At 38.0% G+C, this 27,579-nt stretch overlaps 4 protein-coding genes and 1 pseudogene across 7 annotated transcripts; all 5 read left to right on the top strand.

Moving 5' to 3' along the window:
- The first annotated feature begins 235 nt into the window (after positions 1-235).
- LOC114517264 (tyrosine-protein phosphatase 10D-like) lies at positions 236-6,297 on the top strand. The gene is made up of 13 exons (XM_028536936.1): positions 236-379; positions 528-624; positions 837-901; positions 1,566-1,601; positions 2,111-2,209; positions 2,534-2,659; positions 2,814-2,968; positions 3,102-3,156; positions 3,261-3,438; positions 3,570-3,677; positions 3,830-4,060; positions 4,180-4,858; positions 5,382-6,297. Exons 1-13 carry the CDS (start codon positions 320-322, stop codon positions 5,563-5,565), a joined length of 2,073 nt encoding a protein of 690 aa, XP_028392737.1. The 5' UTR covers positions 236-319; the 3' UTR covers positions 5,566-6,297.
- Positions 6,298-7,755: 1,458 nt separating this feature from the next.
- On the top strand, positions 7,756-12,382 carry LOC114517242 (phosphoenolpyruvate carboxykinase, cytosolic [GTP]-like). 2 transcript variants are annotated; one of them, XM_028536900.1, is made up of 7 exons: positions 7,756-7,802; positions 9,069-9,344; positions 9,481-9,668; positions 9,856-10,244; positions 10,369-10,687; positions 10,816-11,289; positions 11,401-12,382. In XM_028536900.1, exons 2-7 carry the CDS (start codon positions 9,163-9,165, stop codon positions 11,685-11,687), a joined length of 1,839 nt encoding a protein of 612 aa, XP_028392701.1. In that variant the 5' UTR covers positions 7,756-7,802; positions 9,069-9,162; the 3' UTR covers positions 11,688-12,382. The 2 variants fall into 2 exon arrangements, with proteins under 2 accessions (XP_028392701.1, XP_028392700.1); XM_028536899.1 differs by lacking the exon at positions 7,756-7,802 and adding an exon at positions 8,796-8,941.
- Positions 12,383-12,877: 495 nt separating this feature from the next.
- On the top strand, positions 12,878-18,854 carry LOC114517027 (nibrin-like). 3 transcript variants are annotated; one of them, XM_028536669.1, is made up of 18 exons: positions 12,878-12,935; positions 13,013-13,047; positions 13,186-13,245; positions 13,372-13,454; positions 13,536-13,666; positions 13,845-13,930; positions 14,025-14,098; positions 14,214-14,317; positions 14,394-14,511; positions 14,652-14,842; positions 14,945-15,036; positions 15,209-15,318; positions 15,393-15,466; positions 15,582-16,586; positions 16,782-17,040; positions 17,115-17,282; positions 17,525-17,638; positions 17,781-18,635. In XM_028536669.1, exons 2-18 carry the CDS (start codon positions 13,020-13,022, stop codon positions 17,859-17,861), a joined length of 2,778 nt encoding a protein of 925 aa, XP_028392470.1. In that variant the 5' UTR covers positions 12,878-12,935; positions 13,013-13,019; the 3' UTR covers positions 17,862-18,635. The 3 variants fall into 3 exon arrangements, with proteins under 3 accessions (XP_028392470.1, XP_028392469.1, XP_028392471.1); XM_028536668.1 differs by adding an exon at positions 18,734-18,854 and having other exon boundaries at positions 12,903-13,047; positions 17,781-17,902; XM_028536670.1 differs by lacking the exons at positions 17,525-17,638; positions 17,781-18,635 and having other exon boundaries at positions 12,903-13,047; positions 16,782-17,045; positions 17,115-17,276.
- A 15-nt stretch (positions 18,855-18,869) lies between these two features.
- On the top strand, positions 18,870-20,987 carry LOC114517026 (annotated as a pseudogene).
- A 215-nt stretch (positions 20,988-21,202) lies between these two features.
- On the top strand, positions 21,203-25,354 carry LOC114517389 (annexin A7-like). The gene is made up of 7 exons (XM_028537089.1): positions 21,203-21,440; positions 21,950-22,030; positions 22,168-22,437; positions 22,648-22,690; positions 23,056-23,343; positions 23,745-24,035; positions 25,133-25,354. The coding sequence occupies exons 2-7, from the start codon at positions 21,956-21,958 to the stop codon at positions 25,180-25,182; spliced, it is 1,017 nt and encodes a 338-aa protein (XP_028392890.1). The 5' UTR covers positions 21,203-21,440; positions 21,950-21,955; the 3' UTR covers positions 25,183-25,354.
- Positions 25,355-27,579: the final 2,225 nt, after the last annotated feature.

Here is a 27,579-nt window from a genome sequence, read left to right as displayed (position 1 = left end):
AGACCACAAGTTGCCAATTGATGATTTGATGGGGAGGGGGCATTGTTGTGTATTGCCACTTAATATCATCAATTGGAAAACAAACTAGAATAAATTAACGAGGACAGGAAGGAAGGGGGCCACACTTGCATATATTAGGAGGGTGTGCTGAAAATGAATTATTAATATCGATGACAAATTTGATGAGGCACTGCAGTCCCTTTCCGCTCAGCGGTAGAAGTCATAGTGAAACAAATGTCTATAAATGTTTATATATTAACATGGATGTCGCTTCAATGTAAAAAGTTTAGCATTTCACGTTTAAATCCTTGCTTCCGCGATGATTTTTCAAGATGTACAGCATATGGACGAGACCGGAGGATGGCATTCTACATTTCAGGTTTGTTTTTAGCGCTGGAAAATGTCCGAATAGCTGTGGCGCCTGGCAGGAAAGTTGCACTTGAGTGGTAAAAATATAATAGCGTTCATGTTTTATATAGCTCAACAACAAGTAAATGTCTATTTTTGTTGTTTTTTTTAACAAACAGCGTCTGAACATAAAAGCTAAATCAAATGCTGGCTCGCAGAAAGTTGGAAAAAGTCCGGAAAATAGGAATTATAACCGATACAGAGATGTTGTGCCTTGTACGTATCATAAAACTACTATAACTATAAAATTTCCTGTGTCGTGCTGTTTCTTGTCTTAAAACTTGCATTTGCGTTTTAATTCTCACTAAATAATGAAAGAAAAACTTTGTAGATCAACATAACAAGTTTTTCTATATTCTTTGTTTTTCTCTTGGTATTTTTATGTCCTGTTTAATATAAGATATTTGTTTTCAATGTTTTATCGACAGATGACCACAGTTTGGTCCGCTTACGAAATAGCGACACAGAGTACATAAACGCAAACTTTGTCAAGGTTCGTACTTCGTAAAATACCGCAATAACCGTGTAGTTATGAAGAAAATCGTTATTCCTGGAGGACCTTTGCTTCTCTTGCCATTTAACTCGGCGAAAGATTGGCAAAAGCCCATTATTTCACGCTTGTGTGCAATGGTGTGTGACATGTCTATATCAATATATAGACAACCCACTCTTGCAAGCTGCAGTACAGATCATGTAGCTCATCAATATTTCTCTTAATTGTTTTGAACATATAAAAATCTTCATATTGGACTTGTAAGACTGTTTTTAGTTTATCACAGGAGTGAGGACCTAGTCCTTTTCTTATATTGGTATATTTAGAGGAAAACATACTATTCCACATGTGGTTTTGGGTCTGATATGTCAGGATATATGGTGGTCTTTATTCCATTATGATTATGTGATTGACATGTTATGATGAAGCATGTTTGAATTACGTAACAATATGATCCAACACATCACCACAGGGGTGATTAATTTGACAGAAGGGGTGCAAATTCTTTAGGAACAGTTTTTTATATTGCCAACAATTAATGACAACTTGTTTCTTGTGGGGACTTGCTAAATTTTTCTAAGGAATTCCCATTAAATCTACCGTTTTACCCTAAATTAGAATAAGGAACTGCATGGTTTCACCCTTCGATTGTTTTCGTTTTTAGGTTCCATCAATTCGGAAAGAGTACATTTTAACACAGGTAAAACCAACCACAATGTTTACAATATATGTTCATTCTGTGGTGATAATTATAATAATCACATGAATTGCTATGCAGAATATATCTTTAACCTAAATCACCCCAGCTGTTATTGAAAATATAAAAGGAAACAAATTCTGAAGAATAAGCCCATCTTTAAATATAAGTTATGAATAAAACAGGGAAATATACGAGTTTAATTTTTTTACTTTATTACAAAATTGTCACAGACACAATGAAAAATAATACTTTACATACCAGAGATATGTACACAGAATCAGTGACGTGAATGTGCATGCATGATTTGTCTTAATAACTAGAGAACCTAAGTCAGATATGCAATTATTTACAAATTATATTAGCATTGGTTTGACTCTGAGGTGCTAGTACTGATGAAGTCAGTTGAAAAGTTAAAGTTAATTATTACTGGCTTTGCATCCAGCTGGTATTGTAGTAATTGTATGTACTTATAATGTAGTATGTATTCCAAGCAGTATTCATCTTTTCAGGGACCCTTATCGCACACATGCAAACATTTTTGGGAAATGATTTGGGAGCAGAATACCTATAGCGTTGTGATGCTCAATAGAGTCATTGAGAAGAATCAGGTAGGACTTAAGTATGCATGAGAATGCGTGTTTACATGCACAATATAAGTAATGTTATTTTCATTATAGTAGGTCTACATGTTTAGAAAGTGAGAGGGAGATGTTGTGCTGGTCTGTGCTAAATTAGGCATTGTAATATATTTATGGACAGTTCAACTTCAGTTTCCAAAGACAGTTTCTAAAACAAAGCTACTTCCTGAAAAATGAAGCTCAGTCTTAGCCCCCCCCCCTCCTGTGGAGAAGTATTAGCTTTAGAAAGTTTATATTCAAATGCAAGATGTCTTCTAGAACATTTGTAAATGCACAACTTTGATTGCTTTGTAGCTCAAATGCCATCAGTACTGGCCATTGAAAGGCTCCATGATTGCTGGTGATATTAAAATAACTGTTGGTGATGAAGAGGATCACAATGAGTTTATCGTCAGAGATTTAGAAATAGAACATTTAAAGGTAATGTTTTTAAATTTCTTCTTCATAATCTGCTAAACATCATCCTGGAGCCTGGAGCAACATGCTCTATCATTGTCAATGTCCTTGTATATGTCTCAATTACCAATAACTTGCAGTTTCTTTCATGATCTAACTGGTCTTTTCCATCAAACAGGAAGGAGCTACACGAAGCATACGTCACTTCCATTACATTGCTTGGCCTGATTTTGGTGTTCCTTCATCACCACAAGCATTTCTAAAATATTTATTAACTGTTCAAGAGTTCCAGTCAAATGTACAGGGCATTGGTCCCCCAGTTATACACTGCAGGTAGGTACAAGTATTTTCAATCAATCTGCTTGTCCTCTTATCCAATTATTATCAGTATCTCATTCTCAGGCATAGTCATTTTCTATTAACAAATTTGTTTCTAAACAACAAATTTCTGTATTTTTCCCAACAGTGCAGGAATTGGGCGGTCAGGAACATTTATTCTCATTGATGCAGCACTTTCTGAGGTAATGTCAACATTCCTTCATTCTGGAGACAGATGTCTCGAAAGCTAGTTAGTATAAAGTTTTTAATAAAAATGTAATCCAAAATCTATATACTCTTGTTTTAGATAAAAGAAAAAGATGATATGATGGATTATGATGTAAGAAGCAAACTTCTTGAAATGAGGACGTACAGGCCAGGGCTTATTCAGACCACGGAGCAGCTCCACTTTTCGTATATTGCGATTCTTGAAGGGGCCAACATGGTGGCACCTTCAGCTTACAGCACAGCGTACTGGAGCATGGGTAAAACTGCTTTCCACTTCAACTGCATCCCTCAGAAAGTTGCTGATATGAACAAACCTTGAGTAGTTGTTTAACTAAACATTGGAAGCATAAAAAATTTAATATTGCTATGTTTTTCTTTAATTTTTAAGTTCAACCTCAAGATGAAGAGGAGGTTGATGAGGGACAGACCAATGGTGAGCACGATGGACAACCAGATGCGAAAAAAATTAAACAAGAACCCAGTGCAGCTGTCCAAGGTAGACTCACTAAGTACATCCTGGGGGAGCCTAGTATTCATCCAGTTTCATATTGATGTCTGTGACTCACTGACTGCAATATGAAACTGGGCACAACTATTCTGGCCTGCCTAGGAGCAGCACATTGGTAAACTAATGCTGTTTGTTTGCAGATGAAAATTCTGAAACAGAGTCTGAAAGTGGTGAAGATGAACCAGTCGATATCGGCGCACAGCATGGTAACGAAGTGGGGGATGAAAGTAGTGAACAAGCTGAAGATGACAGTGACGATCAAGCTGGACCTGACAGTCATGAAGGTGGGGATGAAAACAGTGAAGAATCTGCAGATGAGAACGGTGATGAACTTAGAGAGGAGAGTAAACAGGAAAGCAGCAGGGAAAATGGTATGTGTTCTCTGATTATTGATTGATCGATTGATTGATTGATCGATTGATGATTACCAGTGCAGAATCCATTAACAACAACCCTGTTTTGTTTTAAAATCTATGTTTGAACATTCCAGAGCAGTTGGGGTTTCCCGAGATTACGGTCACGGGCGCGTCGTCCGAAGCCATTGCAGGCGAGCTCGAGGAACATGTGACCGAATTCAAGGCGGACAAGAGCGACGTAATCGATCAACAACAAGAACAACAAAAAAACGGTCCAATCGCAGACACCCCTATTACAGATGATAACCAGGTTGCAAGCAGCTATGGTGATAATTCTGAGAGGCAACCTTCAGAGACAATAATAGCAAAAAGGTCTGATAGTCATCAGGAACATTCAGGTCAAATTGACGACACGAGTCCGATTTCCGAGAATCCAAGTGATATCGGTAGCGAAGTTGATATCAAAAGTGAAGTCGACATCAGGAGTGAGATGCCAAGTCTATCCAGCGTTTGTTCCGGTCAGTTCCCGAGTGATTTTCATATTTACGGTTCGGATGATGTCATCACCGAGGGAGGTCCTTCAAGAGAGGTTGCTGGCCATAGTACAAGCGTTGAAAGAGTAGTTGGTAGATGGCAGAGTGCAGAGGCCGAGGAGGGTGAAGATCCGAAAGAACCACGACCAAAGAGGTCCGCAATGAGAAGGAATTCGTTGGAAGGTGCGAAAAGGAAGTCCGTCACATTTGTACCAGCCGTGAACGGTGATGCCGAGGCGGAGGATTACGCTGGATATGACGAGGATAGAGACACAAAAAGGTTGTGTACCTACTGATCCTTCATCCACTAAGATCTTTATGATCCGCAAAATCTGAACATTGATTTGCGTCTAAAGTTTCTTGAATAAACGTTGTGTTTCTAATGCATATTTCTGGTAGTCTAGAAAGACACCCATAGACACCATTCAACCATGAAAACATTTGGGAAGGAAGAAAAGGGGGGTTGGGTATGATCGGTGTTAAGCCCTAACATGAAGACTCGCCCCAGTATTCGTTCGGTTAATTGACAAATTGCAAGTTCTCGGATTGAATTTCGGAACGAATGCGTATTTTATGCTAATTATTTTACGCACTTCAATTAAGAAACGCAATAAACGGAATAGGGTTCTCCTGGCATGTCCCGTTTCTTTCCGAGTGGTCAATCCACTGATTCGAAAGCAAGGTACAGCGTCTCTTCATGACAATACTGCTGCGAGTAATTACCTCCCCCTAGATTCCGTCCTGTATAGAACTATAGTTACGCAATATGTCTTTATGTTTCATTCTGTTTTGTTTCTTCTCAGCCCGAGCACGCGTCAAAAGGCAACAGAGATACGAAAGAGAAACCTCGCAAACAAAGTCGATGAAATCAAGAAGAAAATGAAAGATAGCGAAGCCTCGAGCGACGATTCGTTCCCGATTATTGGACTAGTATTGTGCGTGGTTGTCGTTGGATTCGCGTGGCTTTATTATCATTATCACTCGTGAATCTTATCGTTTGTATATTTTTTCAAGCATTCGTTTATCTCTCTATATCAACGAACGGCTCGACACGCTTGTCGTACGGTATTGTGGATATACAGTGTAGCATATTTTAACTGCATTCGTTCATAAAGTAATCACGTTGGTCCGGCTTGCTTTCTACTTCATCCTGGTGTTTTGACCATATCAGAGTTGTTGAACGTATCGATCTACACATCCTCCAAATTCACTAAAGAGTTGTTTCCAGTCGTTCCAGATAAGCAGACGACTCCGGAGTATTTTGGACGAGCAACCGTGACCTGGTTCAAACGACCACGATTTTATAGGAAAGTTGGCTTCACTGCTTTACAGATGGCCAAGTCCAAGATGGGTTCGCTTGAGCTCGTTTAAACAGGCGCAACAATATTAGCACATCACTCATTAACCTAACCTTTTTGTTCAATCCGAGTAAAATAGTATGCCTTTAAATATTTGCATGGGATTAAACAGTAAAAAACAACCAAATTTCCTCTTGAAAAGTTACTGCAGGTGTCCAATAAACGATGTTGAATCCGTTTGAACGTAGCTTTATTTAAGGCGGCCATTGACAGTTTTAGGCCAGGGACGTTAAGGGATATTATATGATGTAAGAAGGAATCATACAAGCGATCTTTTATGGTGTAAACGCACATTGTATGGTATGACGGTCAAAATTGGCAGGAAAGACGTGTTTATGAAATAAAATTTCGTTTGAATTTGCGTTTTTGTTTGCTATTTTTCGCGCAATAATGCAGTAAAAATGGAACATTTCATACGGTTACCACGATGAACCTGGGAACCAGTTGACATGGTAAGCTTGGTAGCAACGATACTCGTTCCCAATCCCAACCAGGATCCAACTAACGATCAAAATGGGGAATGAGATATCGATTAGAAGTGTTTTTATTATTACATGCAACATGCAAACGCTTCGTAAAGGTCTGTTCATACGATCTAATTTCGCTGGATCCAATTCACTTCTGATGCATGTTTTATAGTCTGTTCTCTTGTAATATATACGAGCAGCAAATCCACTGAAGCCAATGCACTATTGCTTCATCAATAATTGACTATATTCCATACGTCGGAAGTGAATTGGATCGTATGAACAGACCTTTAATAAATAACATTGCCCGTTGTTGGAAAAAACTTGCTTAAACTGCGATAAAGCCAGTGGCAAAACTCCCATTTAAATGGCAGTCACGTAAGGCAAAATTCTTCCTTTCTTACTTGTCCTGATGTAGGTCAACTGGTCGAGCATATGATATGCGTGACACATCAACCCACGGTTAACCAAATAAAGAAACAAAACGTGCTGAAGATGATGAAACAATTCGTGGGTTTGACGACAGAAGAACGTCACTGAGCCACATAAGTGGTGTTGACGTGGGTACCAGGAAGTTAGTCGATATAAGAAGATGTTTGTCAGTTTCTCGTGACAGTGACGGGCGGTTCGTATTAAATCAACGCCCTTGTTACACAAAACCGCTTTTACTGTCATTGTTGTTCTAGGAAAGCATATGTGACTGTTATAGTGACTACCGCTAATATTTATCAATCAAGAGTAAAAATATTTTTGTGTTTGTTGCGAATTGCTATGGTCACACCGTCACAGGAGGTTGGCAGATAGTGGGTGTTCCCGGGGGTTTAACTGATTAGCATTTGTATATATACTACACAAAGTGTACAAACTTGTATTGCCAAAGTCGCCAAACTAAATAATAATTCTATACCATGAGTACTTTTTAGAAACCACACGAAACGTTAATTTTTGAGCCTACAATAAACTAATTTTCGGGCCTTAGAGCCACACGATCAGAGGTCGTATTTGGTTATATAACACTGATACGAGAGGACGGAGAGGTATTTGTTTGTAAACCATGGTAACCCTTTCGTTTTTCAAATCTTGCATTGTCTCAAACGGTAAAAATGATTTACATAACACAAACTCATGTCGTTCTATTTGTTACGTTATAAATAGCCTTAATTTGCTATTTTTTAGACTAATTTTATGAAAACGTATTACATATAAGATTGTTGTCATTTTAGTTTGCTATGAGTGGGTACGAGAGATGATGAAAACCATCCTTTGTTTCCTGTTGTACGTAACTTTTGGTCAATTAACGCCGTCACAGAATAAAAAAAGATATAAATAGAATCTTCCACGTCGGCAATCAGTACTGCAGTATTCAACACTGGGTTAAAGTGAAAGGAGCTTAAAAACTGTAAGTACATCATCTTAAAATATAATTTTGTCTTATTTTCAAGTTTTTAATTATTCCAGAAAGCAGATGTTGCATTTTCCTTTCTAATATTTGATTTATTAAATGTTAATCGGTATGGTAAAATTTGTAGATAATTGTCTTTGCTGATTTATAACTTAAAAATATTCACGCAATTTTTTTCTCTTAATTCTAACTTGGTTTACGAAAGAGTTACGTACTAACAATATTGTATTTAAACTGCGTATCATAATTCAGAACGGAACAATTTTTCATACCGTTTTGGGGGAGAAATGCCTCCACAAAAACGCCACCCGCAGCTTCTGCTATGCAAAAGTTGAAATTTATTATATTCGTAGCCTATATTTTGTTGGCATTATGCTTAAAGTACTTGTAATAGCGATTAGCGAAGGTGATAGCATACACATCATAAACAGAAAAAAAATTCGAGCAATGTGTAATATTTTCTTCCTGCTAACAATAATAATATAAACGTAATTTCGTATTTATTATACAACTTAGTGAAGCGTGCCTTTTAAGAAAACTAACAAATCGCTAAGAAAACAGATCAGACCTGGTTTCTTTTCGTACAGTTGGACAATAAGCCTGGTTTTTCCAGGTGTACATGATTCAAATGTTTCAATAATCATTCTCGACTTCTGCGTATCAAACATTCCATGTTGACATTACAAAAGGCGGTTAAAAGGTGCGTCATTGTCAAATGGGCGTTTCGAACCGAACTTTGAACCCGACAAACTTGACTGTGCGTGTATGGGTATAGAACAAATAATTTTGCTTTAAAATTGGACTGATTTTGAGATACCTAAAAGGGATTCTCTAAGCCGAAGTAGTTCTTGTTGAATCCCTTTTTAAGCATCGGTCTTTGCATTAGGATAACACGTATACGAAAGCTCAAGTGTGTTATGTAATGTGACAAACCCCTACCCTTCCCTACTTGGGGGAAGCGGATATGACCTATTCGTTGTCTAATGACATAAGCTAAGTCATATCTTTCGAAGTCGTTCGGCCGGCACCATTTGCCAACGTTGCGAAATATAAAAAAATAATTTCTCAAACAAACAGCAATATTTGAAGCCTCCAACAACTCTCAAAACCATGGCAATGTACAGGATTTTTTTAAGGTAACCGATTACATCTAATTCCGTCCTGGGTAATCGTAAATATGTTTGTAAGTTTGTAAACCTGCCACGTCCGAATTTTTAAATTTTATATTTTCATTAACACCTTCTCTGCCGTATTCCCCTTTAGATCAGCAAACTTTGGTCCGAAGGAGATTTTAAGCCGACTAACACAACTGCCTAAAATAGGTCGCGTTCAATTTCAAACTACAATTCAAGCAGCGATGAACGATACCCCAGTGAACTCGCTTGGCCCTCAACTGCAAGCTTTTATACGTGAAAAGCAAGAACTCTGCCAGCCAGAAAGAATACACATCTGTGATGGATCAGAGGAGGAAAATGACTTCATGGTGAACCAAATGATTGAAGCGAAAATGATGAAACGATTACCTTTATACGAAAATTGGTGAGAAAAATTTTGTGACATGTCAACAAATCAAACAATGTTTTTTTTAATGTTTTATTCATTTTAAGCACATCGCGTTTTAAAGCGCATCGATTTCACGGTTTTCACGAATGCGCTAATGCCTTTCGCTTTGCAGTTACATCGTGCGCACAGATCCCGCGGACGTTGCAAGGGTTGAATCAAAGACGTTTATCTGCACAGAGAGGCGGGAGGATACGATTCCTACACCAGCTCCAGGCGTCGAAGGGAGATTGGGAAAATGGGAGGCACCAGATAAGATGAAAAGGAAACTTTTCGAAGAAAATTTTCCAGGCTGTATGAAAGGTGTGTAATAAACCGGAAGTCACCACCGTGTTCCAGGAAAATTTTTTGACATTTGCGATAATTTTGCACCCTTCATTGCACTGGGCAATAGCAACCTCAGATGTGATCTACAATGGTTTAAGTCCAATGTATTCCGAAGGTTTTCTTTCAAGTATATTGACATGAAGTATCTATCTTAATTCTTTAGGTCGTACTATGTATGTTATTCCATTCTGTATGGGTCCCCTTGGGTCACCTTTATCAAAGATTGGCATTCAGTTGACGGATTCACCATATGTAGTAGCAAGCATGCGAATCATGACCAGAATGGGAGATAGAGTGATGAGACGTCTTGATGATAACGACTTTGTGAAGTGCCTGCATTCGGTTGGCCAACCTCTGCCTGCCCCAGATACAGGCTATGCATGGCCATGTAATCCTGAGAAGACTGTGATCACACATTTTCCAGCAACGAGGGAGATTGTGTCATTTGGAAGCGGTTATGGTGGCAATTCACTTCTCGGAAAGAAATGTCTGGCTTTGCGTTTAGGCTCCGTCATGGCCAAGGAAGAGGGTTGGTTTGCAGAACACATGTTGGTAAGATTTTTATGACGATAAACAATCACATAATGTGAAAGCTTAAAAAGTTCAAGTGAAGTTGATCATTGATATAAAGGTGTTGCAAACTAAATCCACACTTACAATATCTTACAAATTGTAGATCATGGGTTTGACCAATCCAAAAGGAGAGAAGAAATATATTGCTGCAGCATTCCCTAGTGCATGTGGCAAGACAAACTTGGCAATGTTGAACCCAACCCTACCAGGGGGATGGAAAGCAGAATGTGTTGGGGATGACATAGCCTGGATGAAATTTGATGAGAATGGTGTCTTGCGTGCCATCAACCCAGAATATGGATTCTTTGGTGTTGCACCAGGAACAAACATGAGTTCAAATCCCAATGCAATGAGAACAGTTACAAAGAACACAGTGTTCACAAATGTGGCAGAAACAAGTAATGGTGGCTTCTACTGGGAAGGTAACTGGACTTCTGACTTTTAGAGAGTTTTGTAATCCTCAGTATCCTATTTTAACTTGACATAAAATATAGGGTGATGTAGATTCTTTAGAGTCAAGAATTGTGAATTTGAAAGTGCCATGTTTTAGGACTTGAAAAAGAAACTCCATCTGATGTAGCCATAACTGACTGGCTTGGAAATGAAAACTGGACCAAAGATTCTGGCAGACCTGCTGCACATCCCAACTCGCGTTTCTGTGCACCGATTGGCCAATGTCCTGTAATGGATCCTGCTTGGGAAGATCCTGCTGGAGTGCCAATCGATGCTTTGATCTTTGGAGGCAGAAGACCACAGGGTATACCTCTTGTGTACGAGGCTTTCAACTGGCAACATGGTGTGTTTGTAGCATCAAGCATGAGGTCAGAGGCAACTGCTGCAGCAGAACACAAGGGAAAAGTTGTTATGCATGATCCCTTTGCAATGAGACCATTCTTTGGCTATAACTTTGCCAATTACATGGAGCATTGGTTGAGTTTCCAAGATAAACCCAATCTGAATTTACCAAAGATTTTCCATGTGAATTGGTTTAGAAAAGGAAACGATGGCAAATTCCTTTGGCCAGGTAATGAGGCAGCTACTGCATAATTTTTTAGTGCTTTGCAATTGACTTCAGTACGTGTATGAAAAATTTGTCCAAAAATAATCGTAAAAGCTAACACTTTTTGCTAACTAGGGTTTGGTGAGAATACTCGTGTCCTTGACTGGATCTTGAGACGCTGTGACGGCCAAGAGGACATTGCAGCACCTTCACCTATTGGCCTTCTTCCCAAAAATAATTCGTTGAATCTCGACGGTCTTGGTGAGATTAATATGAGGGAATTGATGAGTGTTCCTAAAGATTATTGGTTGAAAGAAGTTGAGGCAATCAGAAATTATTTCCATGATCAACTATCAACAGATATACCAAGTGCAATTGTAGACGAATTAAACAATTTGGAAGAGAGAGTTAGGCAAAGTTGAGTAATTTTTAAAAAATATGCAAATAATGATTAATTCTATTGTGAGGATTCATAGTGAATTCATTAGGCAACAGTTAGGGTAAAGAACCTTAGTTATTAGAATTAAAATTACACAGTTGAACTTTGACAGTTCTATACATACTTCTTTCAAACTGATTTAAAAGTAGTCGCTTATTTTTCCCAATTTATTCTTCAGCAATGAAACTTTTCTCTACAAGTAATAGTTGTCAAATTTGGAGGGGTCTTTAGGGTGATAATGAGGCTTACTAAAAACATACTCGCTTTTTAGTTTAATGCAAACATATTTTACAGTCAGGGGTTAGATGTATTGAGTGGTTAAATTGTAGTTAGCTTAAAAACACATGCTTTTGATTGATCAAAATGATCTGCCATGTGTTTTTAAACTAACTTTGATTTAACCATTTTATACAACTGGACCCCGGGAGACAAATCATATGGGCAATTTATATAATATATTTATATTTATATCTAACTATATAATGTGATTAGTTGTAAAGGACTATATACATGTAGCAAGCCAATGAGCAAAAGAATGAAAAGTTAAAAAAAAATCGAGTCCAGACTCACAAATTGTAGTGCCCTAAATGATATTTCTTAGATAAGTTAGTTATTTAGCTCTGTGTATAATAGAACCTTATATATTTGTTCTCTTTTAATAAAAACAAAATTTACAAACTTTGAAGGTCTATTTTTAGGGCACTATGTTTGTGAATCTGAACAATTCAAATTTTTAACTGATGTCTTACGTTCTATCAATGAAAAAGGAATTGCAGTTAAACTTGCAACACAGAAACACAGCAGATTTACAGTATAAAGCAAGAACTATCTTCTAGTGTATAGGTAGAAAACAATTGAATATATTTATTCGTGTACTTTTTTTGTCACAATTTTTTTTTGTTGTGAAATATAAAAATGTTTCATAAAACAAATTCAAGCATATTGTAGACAAGAGGTAAGGCTGACCTTCGCATGCATGGTAAAGTTTTAAGATTGGTGTTGCCATACAAAAAACCTCTATTACTTGACATACAATTGTTTACTTTTGTAACTTAATTAGTGGGGGGGCCAGACTCAACAGAGGGAGTGTTACCCCCTACTTTTCATTCCAACTAAGGACGAGAGCCGGGGGGGGGATGTCGCGAGTAAACATATATGTAATATGCTGGTTTTATATGTAGCTCAGTGGTGTGGTATTTCAGCAGCAGAGGTGCACGTGGGAAATCACGATGTGAGTAAAGTCAGTGTTTTGAATTTTAAGTTTTTATTTACAATTTTACCGTGAAATACCGATGAAAATCGTTTTAGACCATTCATGTGGAGCTTAAAGCGAAGTGAAGAAGGTATTAGCATTACTTTTCTTATAACTACATTTAATACACAACTCGAATTGCAAGGACTCTCGATAGCTCAAAAAATTGTTTTGAAGTATTTGGAGTCTATGGACTATGTATGTGAGTTTTGCAAAATAACTATTTTAGGTTTCGAAGATGAGAAACCTTACTACCTGACTGTTGGAGAACATTTAGTTGGCAGAAAAGGTGAATAACAGAATAATCAGTTATTATTATTATTAATTGGGATGATGGTTAGATGGTATCCAATATCCATGTCACTACAATCCTAAGAAATCTTGGTTGTCATGCATTTATTTATTGTTTGATTAGATTGTCAAATCCAAGTGGAAGGTGACCAATCTGTCAGCAGGAAACATGCTTGGATCACTGTGTCCCAGAGTGGAACTGCTTCGGTTTGTAATTTATTTTTGCGTGTATGCACAGGATCTTGAAATCTGTAGAAAAATCTTCATTGTATGTGCTGTTGCATTTAGGCACAGGTATCATTGAAAGATGTTTCAAAGTTTGGGTGTTCAGTCAATGGCACTAAATGTCAAAAATCAGTGGCTGTAGTTCTACACCATAATGATATAATTACATTTGGGACACAGAATTGTTCATACAGGTACCAAAATAATTCTTCTTCCCTTGGGTAGTTGGCTTTCTAGATATTTGTCACTTATTTTGCTTTCACTCAAATTTGTTTTCTGCCCTTCCCTGAAATAGGATATCCAGCTACCCCTTTTCCAATTCCCACCCTCCAAAGTGGAGTTAAAGCTAAGTGCTTTCTTTTATAAACCTAGGTTGAGTTTTGACCCACTTGTGGTTTATGCATCATGTTTGAACAGTGCTGTGAAGAATAATTTGAAGTCTCAGCTAAGCAAATTAGGTAATTAGATTAAAGTTCTTGAAATTCTTATACAAATCAGCATTAGTATCTAAATGCAGTACAGTAAAACAGTGTTACAAATGAATATATTTAGGTGGTTATTTGGTAAACGAATGGCAAAAAGAATGTTCTCATCTTGTGATGGATTCACTCAGTTTCACAATTAAGGTTTGCTAAATTTACTTGTCATATGCATAACTATCTGGTTATAAATTGGTTGCCTCTCAAATATTTCCACATGATTATTTCTCACCATATCTTTCCTATCCTGTGTGGTTTAAAGGTCATTTATGCTCTGGCGTCTTGTCACCCGATTGTTACTCAATCGTTTTTCGATGATCTGATTCAAGCAATTGACTCAAAGACTGATATGCCATGTCCTGAAAAGTATGCTGTATCACCTTTGCTAATGGTTTTTGAACTTTTTCCACCATATAAAGCATTCTTGTTCCTGAACTTACAGATACATGCCTCCAATAAAGGAAGACCTCATCGACACCAAAGTGGTCTCATTCCATCCTAATGTTGCTAGAAAATCTATTTTTGTTGAAAAACTATTTGTATTTTTGGAGAAAAAACAGGCAAGCCAATTTTATAAAAGGAATTTTTAGATAAATCTAACACAGATGCTAAGCTGTTCTTGCACAATGTGGTTTTTAAATTTTAAAGCTGTTTATACCAGTATAATATGATTTGATTCGATGTTTTTAAATTGCTTTAGTACAAAAGGTTGGAGCAAGCAATCTCATTGGCTGGTGGCCAATCGTTGCTGAAGGAGACTGGTGATGTGTCTGGAGAGGATGATGAAATATTGACAGGTGAACACACTCTAGTGATGTCTGTTGATTGGAAGACAAATGTCTCTGAAGAGAAACAAATCTGGATAGGTCATGTTGGAGATATGTTGAAGAGGTAAGAATTACCTTTGTAAACAAGGTAGATTTGTTTTGTGATACACTTTGTGAGGTTTCATTGCACATGATGTTTGAAACGTTTGAATTATCATTCAATTAGTGTCAATAGAAGACCAATCGCAGAAACTGAAATTGGTTTGGCCATTCTTCATGTATCCTTGAACGAATATTGCAATTCCAACATAGACTGCGGTTAGTGTTTATATTTTAATAGAGGTTATATTTTCACAACACCAATGCAAAGCTCTTTTGTTCCCCTCTCCAAGATGAATGAATTAAAAATGGTGCTGGTTAAGATTACGTGCAATTCGCAATAGTGACAAAATACAAAATCATAGAAAAACGTCGTCTGGTCTTCTTGTAGTTCCGAGAATTACGAAGCAGATTGTCTCAAAGAGCATCAGCAGTATGGAGGAAATGTCACAACGGATGAACGAATCACAAAACATCCTCGTGCACGAGTTTCCTGGAAAGGTGGTGTGTTTGGTTCTTAAAATCAAACGCTATTTCGTGTTTCGCCCTTAGTCAAGCTTTTTTTCGTTCTGTAGAAACCGTTTCTGATGAAAAATGAAAATTCCAAACCAAACACGATCATGGAGACTCCACTGGATTCCAAAAAAAGGCTCGTGGTGAAAGATTTTGCGGCATTTCAAACTTGAATTTATTTCTGTTTCTATATCTTGAATTTATTTCTGTTTTTATATCTTGAATTTATCTCTGTTTCCATATTCTTGTAGATCTCGCGATAGCTCTGACGAGTCGATACCCTTGGCTTTCGACACTCCACAGACCAGTCACGTCGAAAATAAACGCAGGAAGTTCTCATCCAGTGATGTCACTCATGTCTCTCAATCGCCAGAGTCGCAGTTCAAATCACCTGGAATGCCGCTGAAAAAAAAATCGCCAAATCAAGACCAGTCAACTAAAAAAGCGCCTTTTACAACACCCAAGAAGAGCGTGGACGACATAGAGGATATCTCGGAAAGTGAAGACGGTCAGAAACCAGCCCAACCAAGCCTTTGTTTGCAAGAAACACCAGCTGTTGGCCAAAAACGCAAAGCCATTTCACAAAGCGTCGATATAACGCATATTTCTCAAAGCCAGGAGTCGCAACATGAACGACTTGTCCCGTTCAGGAGTCCAGATGAAAAGAAATTCAGATTGACTCGCTCTAAAGCTGATATAACACACGTCACTCAAACTCAGGCGTCCCAAGGCGAGGATAAGCTTCGTGATAGAAATACGGTCGATATAACACATATCTCGCAAAGCCAGGATGAGGTTGAAGAATGTGGTGTTGGAAAAACCATGAAACGAGAATACGATTTTAATCGCTCTGGAGAAAACGGGAATGTTGTGCTTGTCAATAAAACTACCCCAGATGTGGTAAAGATTCAAGAAACGCCTTCTCCGGAAATTAATTTTACCTCAAAGAGACGGAAGATAGCTTCGCCATGTTTGACTCGTCCACACGACAACGAACGCTCAATAATCGGGGAGACACAACGTAGTCCAACCAGCGCAAGTCCTCCGCGTGTAGGACAACCCACACTCCATGACTCTTTATTTTCTCTTAAAAGATCTCAAACTAGTTTGTCTGATGAGGATAATATTGTTCAGTCTCGTGTTAAGAAAGTGACATCCAAGGAGGAGACTGCAAATGAAGAAGAAAGTACTAAAGAACCAAGTGGAAAACGAGAACTAAATGAAAAGAAGTTGCTATCTGTGACAAAAAGTAAAAGGTTGGTTGGTAATCGATAAAGTTTTGATAGACAACAGATAGCAAATTATAATTCCTACTAATTCAGTTGAAAAACGCGTTGTATTTCATGTTGTTGTGCAGGTAACCCTTATTCTCTAAGCAACGATAGTGGTTATCTTTCTAAAATTTGAATCGACCAAATATCCTCAAGGAATAACTATCTTCACATCAATAGGGTGTTACATGAAAGCACTTCGGGAGTGCAGGATTTATCCGCTGTAAACTCCAGGATTTCACCACCAGGGAGCGGTTGGATGTCGAAGAGATCTTTCAGTTTAAAAAAGGAAAAGTCAGAAAGTCACCTGAGTGAGTCCTCGACAAATACCGGCCATGATGGAGTAGAGGATTTAAGCCAAACAAATTCAAGAAAAAACGCTGGTGTTGACACCCAAAGAGAAAATCAAGGATTTTTATCAAAGTTGCAACAGCAAACGGTTAGGTCGCTATCACAAACCAGGCGTGTTTATTCGGCGCACTGTAGGATTCCTCACGCGTGCTTTACTTTTAGAACTCTGAAGAAGTTGTTGTCAAATTGGAGAGGAGTGTTTCTTATCCCAGCGATCTCATGTGTGTGGAACATATAGAGCTAGTGGTGGGCAAACGTGTTCCTCCCAAGGCACAAGTACCAGGAAAGAAATTGAGTACAACTTTGAAGAACGTGAAGCGATTCAAAAAGGTAATGTGAATGTCTTTACCTCTCGTTTGTTTCCTCTGTTTCGTAGCACCACGTGAAGAGTATAGCTACCTCCACTATGATTTCTGCAACTGCTAATTCATCAAAGCATTGGTCCGATAACTTTACCGACCCATTTAGGGAGAGATCTTAGAAATGATGGCGTGTATGTTGTGTTATGTTTGATGTCTGTCTTATAGTTTGTATACATGCATGCATGAGGTAGTTTATTTTACTCATCACAGCAAAACATCGCCGGAGATGACCACGGCATTCCGAAAATTATCGGTGGAAATGATCTTGTCGTGTTTTCCTCTCGGAATGAACCAGGAGAAAATTGGATGTTGGAAGTTCAGTCAGTAAGTATGATATTTCTTCAGGCTTTACTAGTAAAATAATTTGCAAGGAAAGGTTCAAGTCGGTACCAAAGGCCCAACGGATATGCTCCATCATCTACAGCTTCCAGTTTTCTAGTTGAAACGAGACATTTTCTTTTTTTAGATGAATGAACAAGATCTTGTGGATAAAGAGGCTGATAAACTCTTTCTGTACGAGGACAGCAAACGTCGGAAACGAAGATAACCGCCCACTGCCGATTCTGTTTGGTAATCTAAACTCTGAAGGTATTTTAGACAATTCTGAAACAGCAAATGCGTGAGCAAAATGGATTGATGAACAGTTTATGATTGTTACAAAACAATTAACATAATATTATATGTGAGTTTTATTAGGATATCTATATTCTAGATAAATCTTTTTTAAATTACTGAACAGACCTTTTAATAGTCCCTGAAATAGTCTGTAAGTAACTTTGTTGAACAAGTGTTGGTATTTAAAAAGACTAAGTATCGTGGCAAAATATTACATTAAAAAATCACGCTTTGTGAACGTTCCTATTCAGGTTAATGATGAGCATGTAAAAGGTCTGATTCCATACAGTCGCTCACTTCGTGCAGTTTCAAAAGGAATTTAACTGTGATCGAAATTGTCAAGCCGAAAACAAAATCCTTCTTCCGTTGAGACCAGCAAAATATAGTAGGTTGCTGGTTCCGAGACAGAAGGGTATAGTCATATATCTATTTTAATTTGGCTTATGCAAATATGTGGGCGAAAGGCTGTTGGAAAATGACTTGAAATTGACCTCTGAAACCTGACTGGAAGATCGCGAAAATTTAGAGATCAATAGCTATTTTTAAATCATAAAATTTTTGAGGTTGGGACTTGGGATGATATCCGTGGATTCTGAATATGGAATTACCTAAATCCACAAATATAATCCTAGTTTTAATCCTAAACCTGACCTTATAATTAACCTTAAATATTTGGATTGAGGATTAAATTTGTGGATTCTAGACATGGATTATGATAACTTTTTTTTACGGAGTTCCAATTGTTCTAAATATAATATAATAGTAATTTCTGGAAACAACTACAAATCTCCGATTAATTTACAGGTACGAATATAATGTCGAGACTTGTTGGAAAAAAGAAATGTAATTAATCTATAAACGTGCACTCTTCAAAACTCTTCGATATTGACAACAAAGCGTGGTGAATATTTATGAAAGAAAACTGTCCAACAGGCAACTGTATATTGTCACGGATGAGATTTTATATTCAAAACATCTAGATTATGTCATTATGTATTCATAATCGTTTTGTACCGAAAGAAGCTTTTGTGTCTGAACAGGTTCAACACAAAAACATTATCCTCAATTAGTTTTATTTTCTAACGACGTGGCAGGCGGAATTTGAAAGAGATTAAAACTCTCATCTTTCACAAAAGAGGAAGAAGTACCTCAAGAATGAAACCGAAGTAATACAGTGTTTAGATTCGTAATAAGTCTGTTTTCAAAGAGAATATCGTTCACATTCATGCCCTTCTTAAAGATACTCGATTTAAACGAACGTGAATCATGATGTCAAAACTTGTTGATCGTTTTAACAACCGTCTGGGAAGAGCCCGTTCACCAACAAACGAGATCGGAGCTAGATATTCAACACTGCCGGAAGAGAGCGTGGAACTGGAAGGATTGGTGAGTGACGAGGCTTCTGAATCGTCTAGTCAAACCTTCACACCTGACGATGCCATTTCTCATATCGGATTTGGAATTTTCCACATAAAACTTGTTCTAGTGTTGGGACTAGTTTGGATGGTTGAAGGCATGGAGATATTTGTTATGTCTGTGCTAGCACCCTACCTTCGATGTCACTGGAGTCTGACCTATCTAGAGGAGACATTGCTGCCAATGTTGACCTCCCTTGGTATGATGCTATCATCTCCAGTCTGGGGTTGGGTTTGTGACACATATGGCCGTAAGAAAGGTCTTTACATCAGTTCCTTTTGGTTCATCTATTTTGCATTTCTCAGCACTTTCTCACCCAATTACAAATGGTTGTTGATTCTTCGATTTCTGGTTGGTGTTGGGATTGGTTCCCTCCCACAAGTTTCAACCATCCTTGCCGAATACACACCTGCAAAGGCTCGCGGGAAGGTCCTTACATTTATCACGATATTCTGGTCAATTGGTTTCATATTTGCAGCATCCCTGTCCCTATGGATAATGCCGAATTATGGCTTCCGAGTCTTGCTTGCCGCATTGTGTGCACCGGGCATACTGTTTTTATGGTCATTTTACTGGATGCCTGAATCATTTCGATTCTATGCTGCCTCTGGTCAGGGCGACAAAGCTTTGGAAATGCTGAAGCACATTGCAAAAGTGAATGGTTCAACCCTACCTCCAGGAACCTTGACCGTAACCCCCGTATCAACAGTAAAGAAACGCGGAAGTATCATGGATGTGATGCGTTCCGGTTATCTCCGAATGACCATCACTTTATGGCTGATATGGTTCATTAGTATCATGATGTATTATTCCTCGGTATATGTAACAACTGAGATATTTGATCGTTATGATGATAATATATGTCATGAAACTGAGGCTGAGGAGATATGCAAATGTAAAGTTTTCACTCGTAAGGACTACGTTGACATAATTTGGACATCATTTGGAGAGTTTCCAGGTGTCTTAATAACACTTTTATTTATTGATTCGCTTGGACGGAAACGAACATTGTATGTGGAAGCATTTATTGCAATTGCTTGTCAAAGTCTTTTATTCTTGTGCCTTAATCGAGGTGGTGCTACTGTTCTACTGATGGTCATTCGATGCATCCTTGTTGGTTATTCCGCTGTTGTATTTGTTTACACCCCCGAAGCTTACCCCACCTCCATCCGGGCAACAGGCATGGGATCTGCCTACGTCTTTGGTCGCATTGGAATGCTGACGGCACCATTTGTAGCAGAAGCACTGTTTCATGTCTCCTTTGAGGTGACAAAATATTTCTTTGTAATCTCATTGGTTGTTGGATTCCTAGCAGCACTGTCTTTGCCTTTCGATACTAAGGGCAGAATCTTGGTCTGAGTCATTGTAATGAGACAATTTAACTATTATTGTAGAAATGTTAGAACATACTTCTTCCAAAAATCTTTTTTGAAATGATGGAAATAACTTAATGTGCACATACAATTTTTTCCTATGGGTTGGTAGAAGGCACCATCAAATTTAGTCACAGTCACTACACAATTGTTCATCATATGTAATTAACTTAATAAAATATTTATTAGCATATATTATAGTGTTGAACACCAAGTATCAATGTGGCATTTGCAATCGGCAATCGGCATTTAAAACAAAGTTAAGTTTATTTATGATCATTTGAATAAAAACGTTCATTTACATTGATGTCTCTTTATCTTTTAAGAAAATCTATTTCATAAAGATATTCACCACAACTTTTTTCTAAGTGTTTAATTGGAATGGTTTAATTGGATTAATCCCTAAGAGTTAAGAATATATCATTAGACCCACACAAGGTTTAAATTAACAAGGTACTATCCTTGAGGTACCCCACTTCGAGGTTATTTTGGACTTTAAAGAGCAAGCTGGTAATTGATCAAAACACAGTGTTAATGGTCATATATTTGCTTAAGTGCAAAACTTTTGCCTCGTCACCGATATTATGCGTTCTAATTTGGATATTATTTACATAATGTTGATGACGTCGTGGCGATGACATTTGTTGATACGGTCGGTATAAATAAAGTCTGCATTTTGAGTAAGAACACTTGAAACCTGTACATTGTTCCGATTTCAGACGGTAAGTTTAATGCAATGTTTTAGACACTAACCGTTCATAGATGTAATCCTTAAGACCTTGTTGCTTGTCTTTCGTTTTAAAACGTTATTTTCAACGTTTTCGTATTATTTTGCTAGCAAATAATGGCATTCGGGTGTATTTGTTTTCTTCCCGTCCATATTCCGATATTCTGTGCGGTTACTTCTGTTCATTTTACTGCGAGATCATTGTGCAATGTACAATTTCTGGGAAATGTTTTGTAAATAATCAGTAATCAAGAAGTTTTTTACAAACCCCACCCATAGGGAAATGCATAATTGTCATCTTATTGTCCCAGACGGCAGCGTTGTTTTGACTTATTGGGGATTAGTGAGATTACTGAAATATCGAATAATTGCAGTGATAATGGGGTAATTAACCTGCCGATTCAATTGTGTAATCCATCACAAATTGATCTGTTATCAATGCAGTTCATGACAGGGCATAAAACATATTCAAAATGGTTTAAAATATGTTTTATTTTGATTTAGACAAGAATGAGTGGCCAACAAGGAAATGCCTATCCCCCTGGCCAGGGGCCTCCACATCCATCTCAAAGTGCCTATCCACCAGTATGGTTTTATATTGTCTCAAATTTTCAACAATATTTGTCTTGATGATTGCAGATAACATTTCTATCTACTTGTCTGCTGAAACCTTATAGAAATTTTCTAGTACTAGCCTTTGTACTTACTTTCAATTTATTTAGCCTGGGGGATATGCTCCCCAACCTGGTTATGGTATGCCCCCACTTGGTTATGGTATGCCTCCACCTGGCCAACCTGGAATGCCCCCTCCTGGGCAGCCTGGTTATGGTATGCCTCCACCTGGTTATGGTATGCCCCCACCTGGCCAACCCGGAATGCCCCCTCCTGGTCAGCCAGGATATGGTCAACCATATGGAATGCCACCACCAGGTGCTAGCCACCCGTATCCTGGTGGTATGCCTGGCCACCCCCACCCAGCTGGTTTCAAACAAGTAAGTTTTATTACTTTTCAATGATATACATGATTGTCATCTAAAATATGCACATTTAAACCAGGCAATTTTATCAGTAAAGAGAGTAACCTCAGTAATGAAATGTAAAAATATAAACTACATTGGTAAAATGATAAACCAACCAGCAAGGAATATGCTGAGGCATGCTAGTTTAGTCTTTTTTCTGATCATTTATTTTGAATATTGTAGTCATCTGGGAACGACAGTGATGACAGCCAGCCAGGAGACCCAGGTCTGTAAAAAATATGTTTTAAAAATAGTCAGTATATGCAAAGGTATGTTGGCACAATTCAGTTTTATCAGACCCAATTCACCTAGCTCTGATGGATGTTTTATGGTCTGTTGACTTGCAATGTATATGAGTAGCAAATCAACTTAAGCCAAAGCACTGCTGAACTATCAATGCCAGACTACATTCCATCCGATTGACTTGGATCCATCAAAAATTGCATTGTGTGAACAGACCTTCTGTTGAAGATGATAAAAATTGATAACAATAAGGTTACTGGTGATGAAGTGATGACAGTCATAATGATATTAATTAAGTTGGTGATGATCACAAATTCACAGTGATAATGATGGAATGAACCCCCCTAGGTTTGAGATCAAGAGGAGGTTCTAAGAAGATCAAATGTCATTTTGAGAATAGAGCAGGCACCAAAGTTATGTTGTGCAGGATTGATGAGCATGGAAAACCTCACAAGTTCTTGAAGCTAAAGGATGGCAAGGGAGAGAAGGCAGAAATCAACGAAGGGGATGTCTTCTTTGCCCTGGGAAAGAAGAAGAAAAGACGACAGGTTATCATCAATAATAACACTGTGTATACAGTAATGGCAGAGAAGGATGGAGAAAATAAGGTGAAGGCAGAGATTAATAAAGGACCAGGTAGGTTGACCATGAAACTAGTAATACCTGGTAATATAGATGATTTTTGTAAGGGTCAGAAAATCATTGGCTCCAGGGCAAATTGATGCCCCCTCTGCCTCTCTCAAATCTCAACAAACAAAGTCATGAGTCATCACCAGCAAGAGTTACAAGAGTTTTCTGGGTCCCCCCCTAGGTCACATGTATTCTGCCCCCTGTGCATTTGGAAATTGATGAATCATGGATTTGGAATCCTGTGTTCTGACACGGGAGAGAATTTCAATTATTATTTATACATGCCGTATTATAACTGCTTAAACATTTTTTGGTTTTCTATAAGAATTATGGTACACTTGAATCTTCGTACGCCCAATGATTTTTTTTGTGAAACCAGAGCAGATTTTTGTTATTTATAATTACAGATAAACCGAAAGAGCTGGCCTCTGAGAAAGATAATAACGTCGAAGTTAAGGTGAAGTTCATTAATCGCAGCAAGAAGACAGTTCAGCTTGTCTGGGTGGATTACAAGGGGAAATGGGAGAAGAAGAAGGTTCTCGCTCCTGGAAAATGCTACACAACTAAAACATATGAATGCAATTCATGGCTCGCTCATGACGTTCAAGACGACAACGAAGGCTTGTTCATGAATTATGGCTTCTTTTACTCACCGTGGAAGACGAGGCTAAGCAAAGAACGTGTCATTATTACGGATGGTAAGCGACTAAGTCACAAAATTGAGCGAATCCTATTAAACATCCGTAATCGTCCGGTTTAGAGCTCTGTCAGTTATGGCGTTGGTTTAAATGGGTATTAATTTATAAGCTATTTACCTGACCAATTTCCTTGCAGCACCAGGAGACATGACTTAGATATGAATATTTGGCAAAAAAAAACAAGAGCCTAGGACAGAAAAAAAAATTGCAATGGTATTTGGATGCCACCGGGCGCGATTGAACATCCCACGCATTCCTCAAATGTCTCCAAGTCTTTTGTTCTCGCCCGGCATGACTTTCAGCGCGTATTGTACAGCATTCTTTACCCTGGCTTTAAAAAAATCCTTTCTAGGATTTCAAACTCCTCCTTATTAATCGGAGGCCTTTAAAATCCCGGAAAGATATTCGATTTAAAAAATTCTAGGACTTGAAAGTCCTTAGAGGTAAATCAGAGGTGCTTAAAAATCTCAGAAAGATCTTTAATCTAAAAACAATTTGCGTCTGGGAAAGCCCTTGAGAACTTGTTAAGACTCTTGAAATTCTTGGAATTTTTGTCTGACCGCGAACTTGGAAATCTATAACGTTGAAAAGGCAACACTGCTAATTAATGGTTAGTCAGTCTAATTGGCATGTCGGAATCAATGGGCGTTGTGTTATGTAATAAGTGATTTTCACCATTGTTCAAAGACACATTGCAGACCGCATAACTTAGGGTGGATTTGCACTGGGTAGTGTCGCAGCTCCTCGCAAGAATGATTTTCATTGGCTGAACTTTACAATACATTTCTGTTTCGACCAATAGCATAGCTTCGTTCTTTGGAAAGCGTAGAAAAGCATTATCCAATTGGACGAAAGCTTCCGAGCTCTGCGACATGTCCCTTTGCACTTGCAGAAGGGACAGTTCGCTAGCGAAATGTTTCCATATTTTCTCTTGAGTTTTGACAGGATAAATAAGTTCAGCTTGACTGTTCTCATTTCAAAAGAGAATATGCAATTACTTCGCAAGCGAGCCATTTCTCTGCAAGGTGGAAATCGAGCCTTTGTATGGCTTTTTCTTTCAAAATTTACTGATTAACGAGTTATTATATCTTGTTTAGATCGTCCATTTTCCGACTCCTCTGGCAGTAGTAGCAGCGATAGTGATTAATTCACTTGATCCATGAATGGGAACACGATTGTAAATGCGACTTTATCTGAAAATAACATAGTTTTATGATACGGTTTACTCGTTAAAATGACAAGTCGATATTAGGGAAGTTCTTTAATTTAGGGTTTGTAATACCAGTGATTTCACAATTGCAAATATACAAATGAAAATATTTTGTGCTTCCGTGGAAAAATCAACACAAATGGGTGACTGTTTTTTACCACTGTTCTTCACTGCAGCGTGGGTCACTTGTGGATAATAGAGTGTCAACTAATTTTACCCATGATATTCCTTTGTTATCCATATATCGCCATGAAAAAGATGGCTACGTGGAGAGGATTACCAGGATTACCGGGATTACCATAATCTTGTTCGAATGCGTGGAGCCCTCCCATTTTACACGCGCGTACAACCCGCAGCACGGTTGAAAATCAAAAGCGCCCGAGTAATATTAGCCACGTGAGCTAGCAGTGAAAAATGCCGCCTTTTGGCGTCTTTCCAAAATATCCATCTATGACCTTGTATCTCTGTCTCCTGTGGGAAAAATCAGCACTTTTTCTTTGGGAGGCATTTGAAAGCTTTGAAACATTCAATTAGGATCAGATATTGTAGTGACAGAAGGAAATTTGGCAGTTAATCCACTCGACGCTGCATGCATGGACTTCTGGCCGTGATCTTCCATATCATCTGAGAAAGATTACAAACCTACGCATTGCACACATAATCTCAGTACTTACCTATTCCGTTGTCGTCTTTCGACTTTACTATGCAGCTTTTTTGCGCTATTCATCTTGAAGTTGTCAAAATGATAAAATTAGTTTTCATTTTCTTCATCGCATATTCTAGTCATTCAGAATCAGATAAACAGAATTGAGGGATATTCTCCCATTTCCGACCTACAGTTCTAAAATGATCACATCTGGATGCGCTGTAATAATGTTTGAACGAACGTCGTGCTTAGCATATTTCCAATTGTTGAGATGCCCGTACGCAAACAATTTTAATGTGCTCCGTTGGCCGTTGCATTCCTCTTCTGAAGTGAAACGCAAGATGGCTTGATATTACTGCCAATACTGGGACGTAGAACAAGCAGAATTGGCGATTTCTGAGCAAAAAGCGCAAATTTGAACATTTTTATCTATAAAATATACTGCTTGTCTAACCCCACTCAGAAATACGAACTTTAATACGGGCTTTAATCAGATATCGAGATAATAACTGGGATTTCACAATTAATTTGAATTGCAAATATATAGTACAGTACTACGTATACAGTATGTCGTTGACAAACAAACACCGTGTGTACATAGAAAAATTGCGCAACACAACAGATTCAAGGCGAAATAGCGGCCGCTATCATGGAGAGTTGAGAGTTCTCGAGACTTTTTGACTTTGGTTTTTTTTACAAATCACATAATGGGGTAGATCGCATAATGGGTGGCCTTCAAACTCGATAGAAAAGGGTAGTAGAGACTAGAAAGATTGCGTAAGCAGTACTCTCGTCTTTGGCCTTGGAAAGCTCAATGACAATATTAAGTGATTATGCTCGCTCAATATAAAGGTTTTTTCAACTTTGTCACCAAAGCCGAAGGGGGCGCTATCGTTATTTTTTTATCGCGTTTATTTTTTTTCCTAGCCGTTGTGGCGGACACTCGTATTGTGTGTGTGTCAACTCAAATTCAAAACGAAGCAAATCTAAAATGCCGATTACTAACACAAGATCACTATTATGGGTCTCGCAAAAAAAACAGCACGTTGTCTTGCTTTTTAACTTAGGAACTATTCTTTAGTTGTTATACCCATTTTTTACACCTTTTTTACAATGTCTGTGCTATGGTACTAAATAAAATCCATATGATTCAATAAATCAGTCAAAGAAGACCCGAAAAAAAACATAGTTCCCCACGTAAACATCGTTTTACCTGTTTGCCCTGTGGCCAAATCAATTGCTCGGCAAGATACATTCACTGATGAAAGAGGCCAAATTATGTGTATGAAAAAGCGGAAACCGAATTGACCTTTAACTTGATGCAGATATATACACCACCGCAAAAAAGCTCGTTTACTTGTGGAGTGGGAAGAACAATTGGACGACTATCTTTGAAACAATGGCCTGCTGGGGTATGAAGATTGCTAAAGTTCCTTGTTTATATATAGCGTTTGACATTGACGATTTGATAACCAGAACTATTTAGGGGCTTTAGATAAACAATTTACATACATACATAAACTACAGTTGCAAAGCTTGGCGATGCTACAAAGCAGAAACTGAAATGAAAGAAAGGAATTCATTTACTAAAAGAATGAGAAATGTAACTTTTGTAATTCCGTTACTTTGTTACAGTGAATACTGTGAATACACTACATTCCAATTCATACAATTCAAATGATATCGTT

The sequence above is a fragment of the Dendronephthya gigantea genome, unplaced genomic scaffold (genome assembly GCF_004324835.1).
Source record: "Dendronephthya gigantea isolate DGI-Jeju-01 unplaced genomic scaffold, DenGig_1.0 000007F, whole genome shotgun sequence".
NCBI classification, from domain to species: domain Eukaryota; kingdom Metazoa; phylum Cnidaria; class Anthozoa; order Malacalcyonacea; family Nephtheidae; genus Dendronephthya; species Dendronephthya gigantea.
This window is presented reverse-complemented; position numbering and strand designations above follow the sequence as displayed.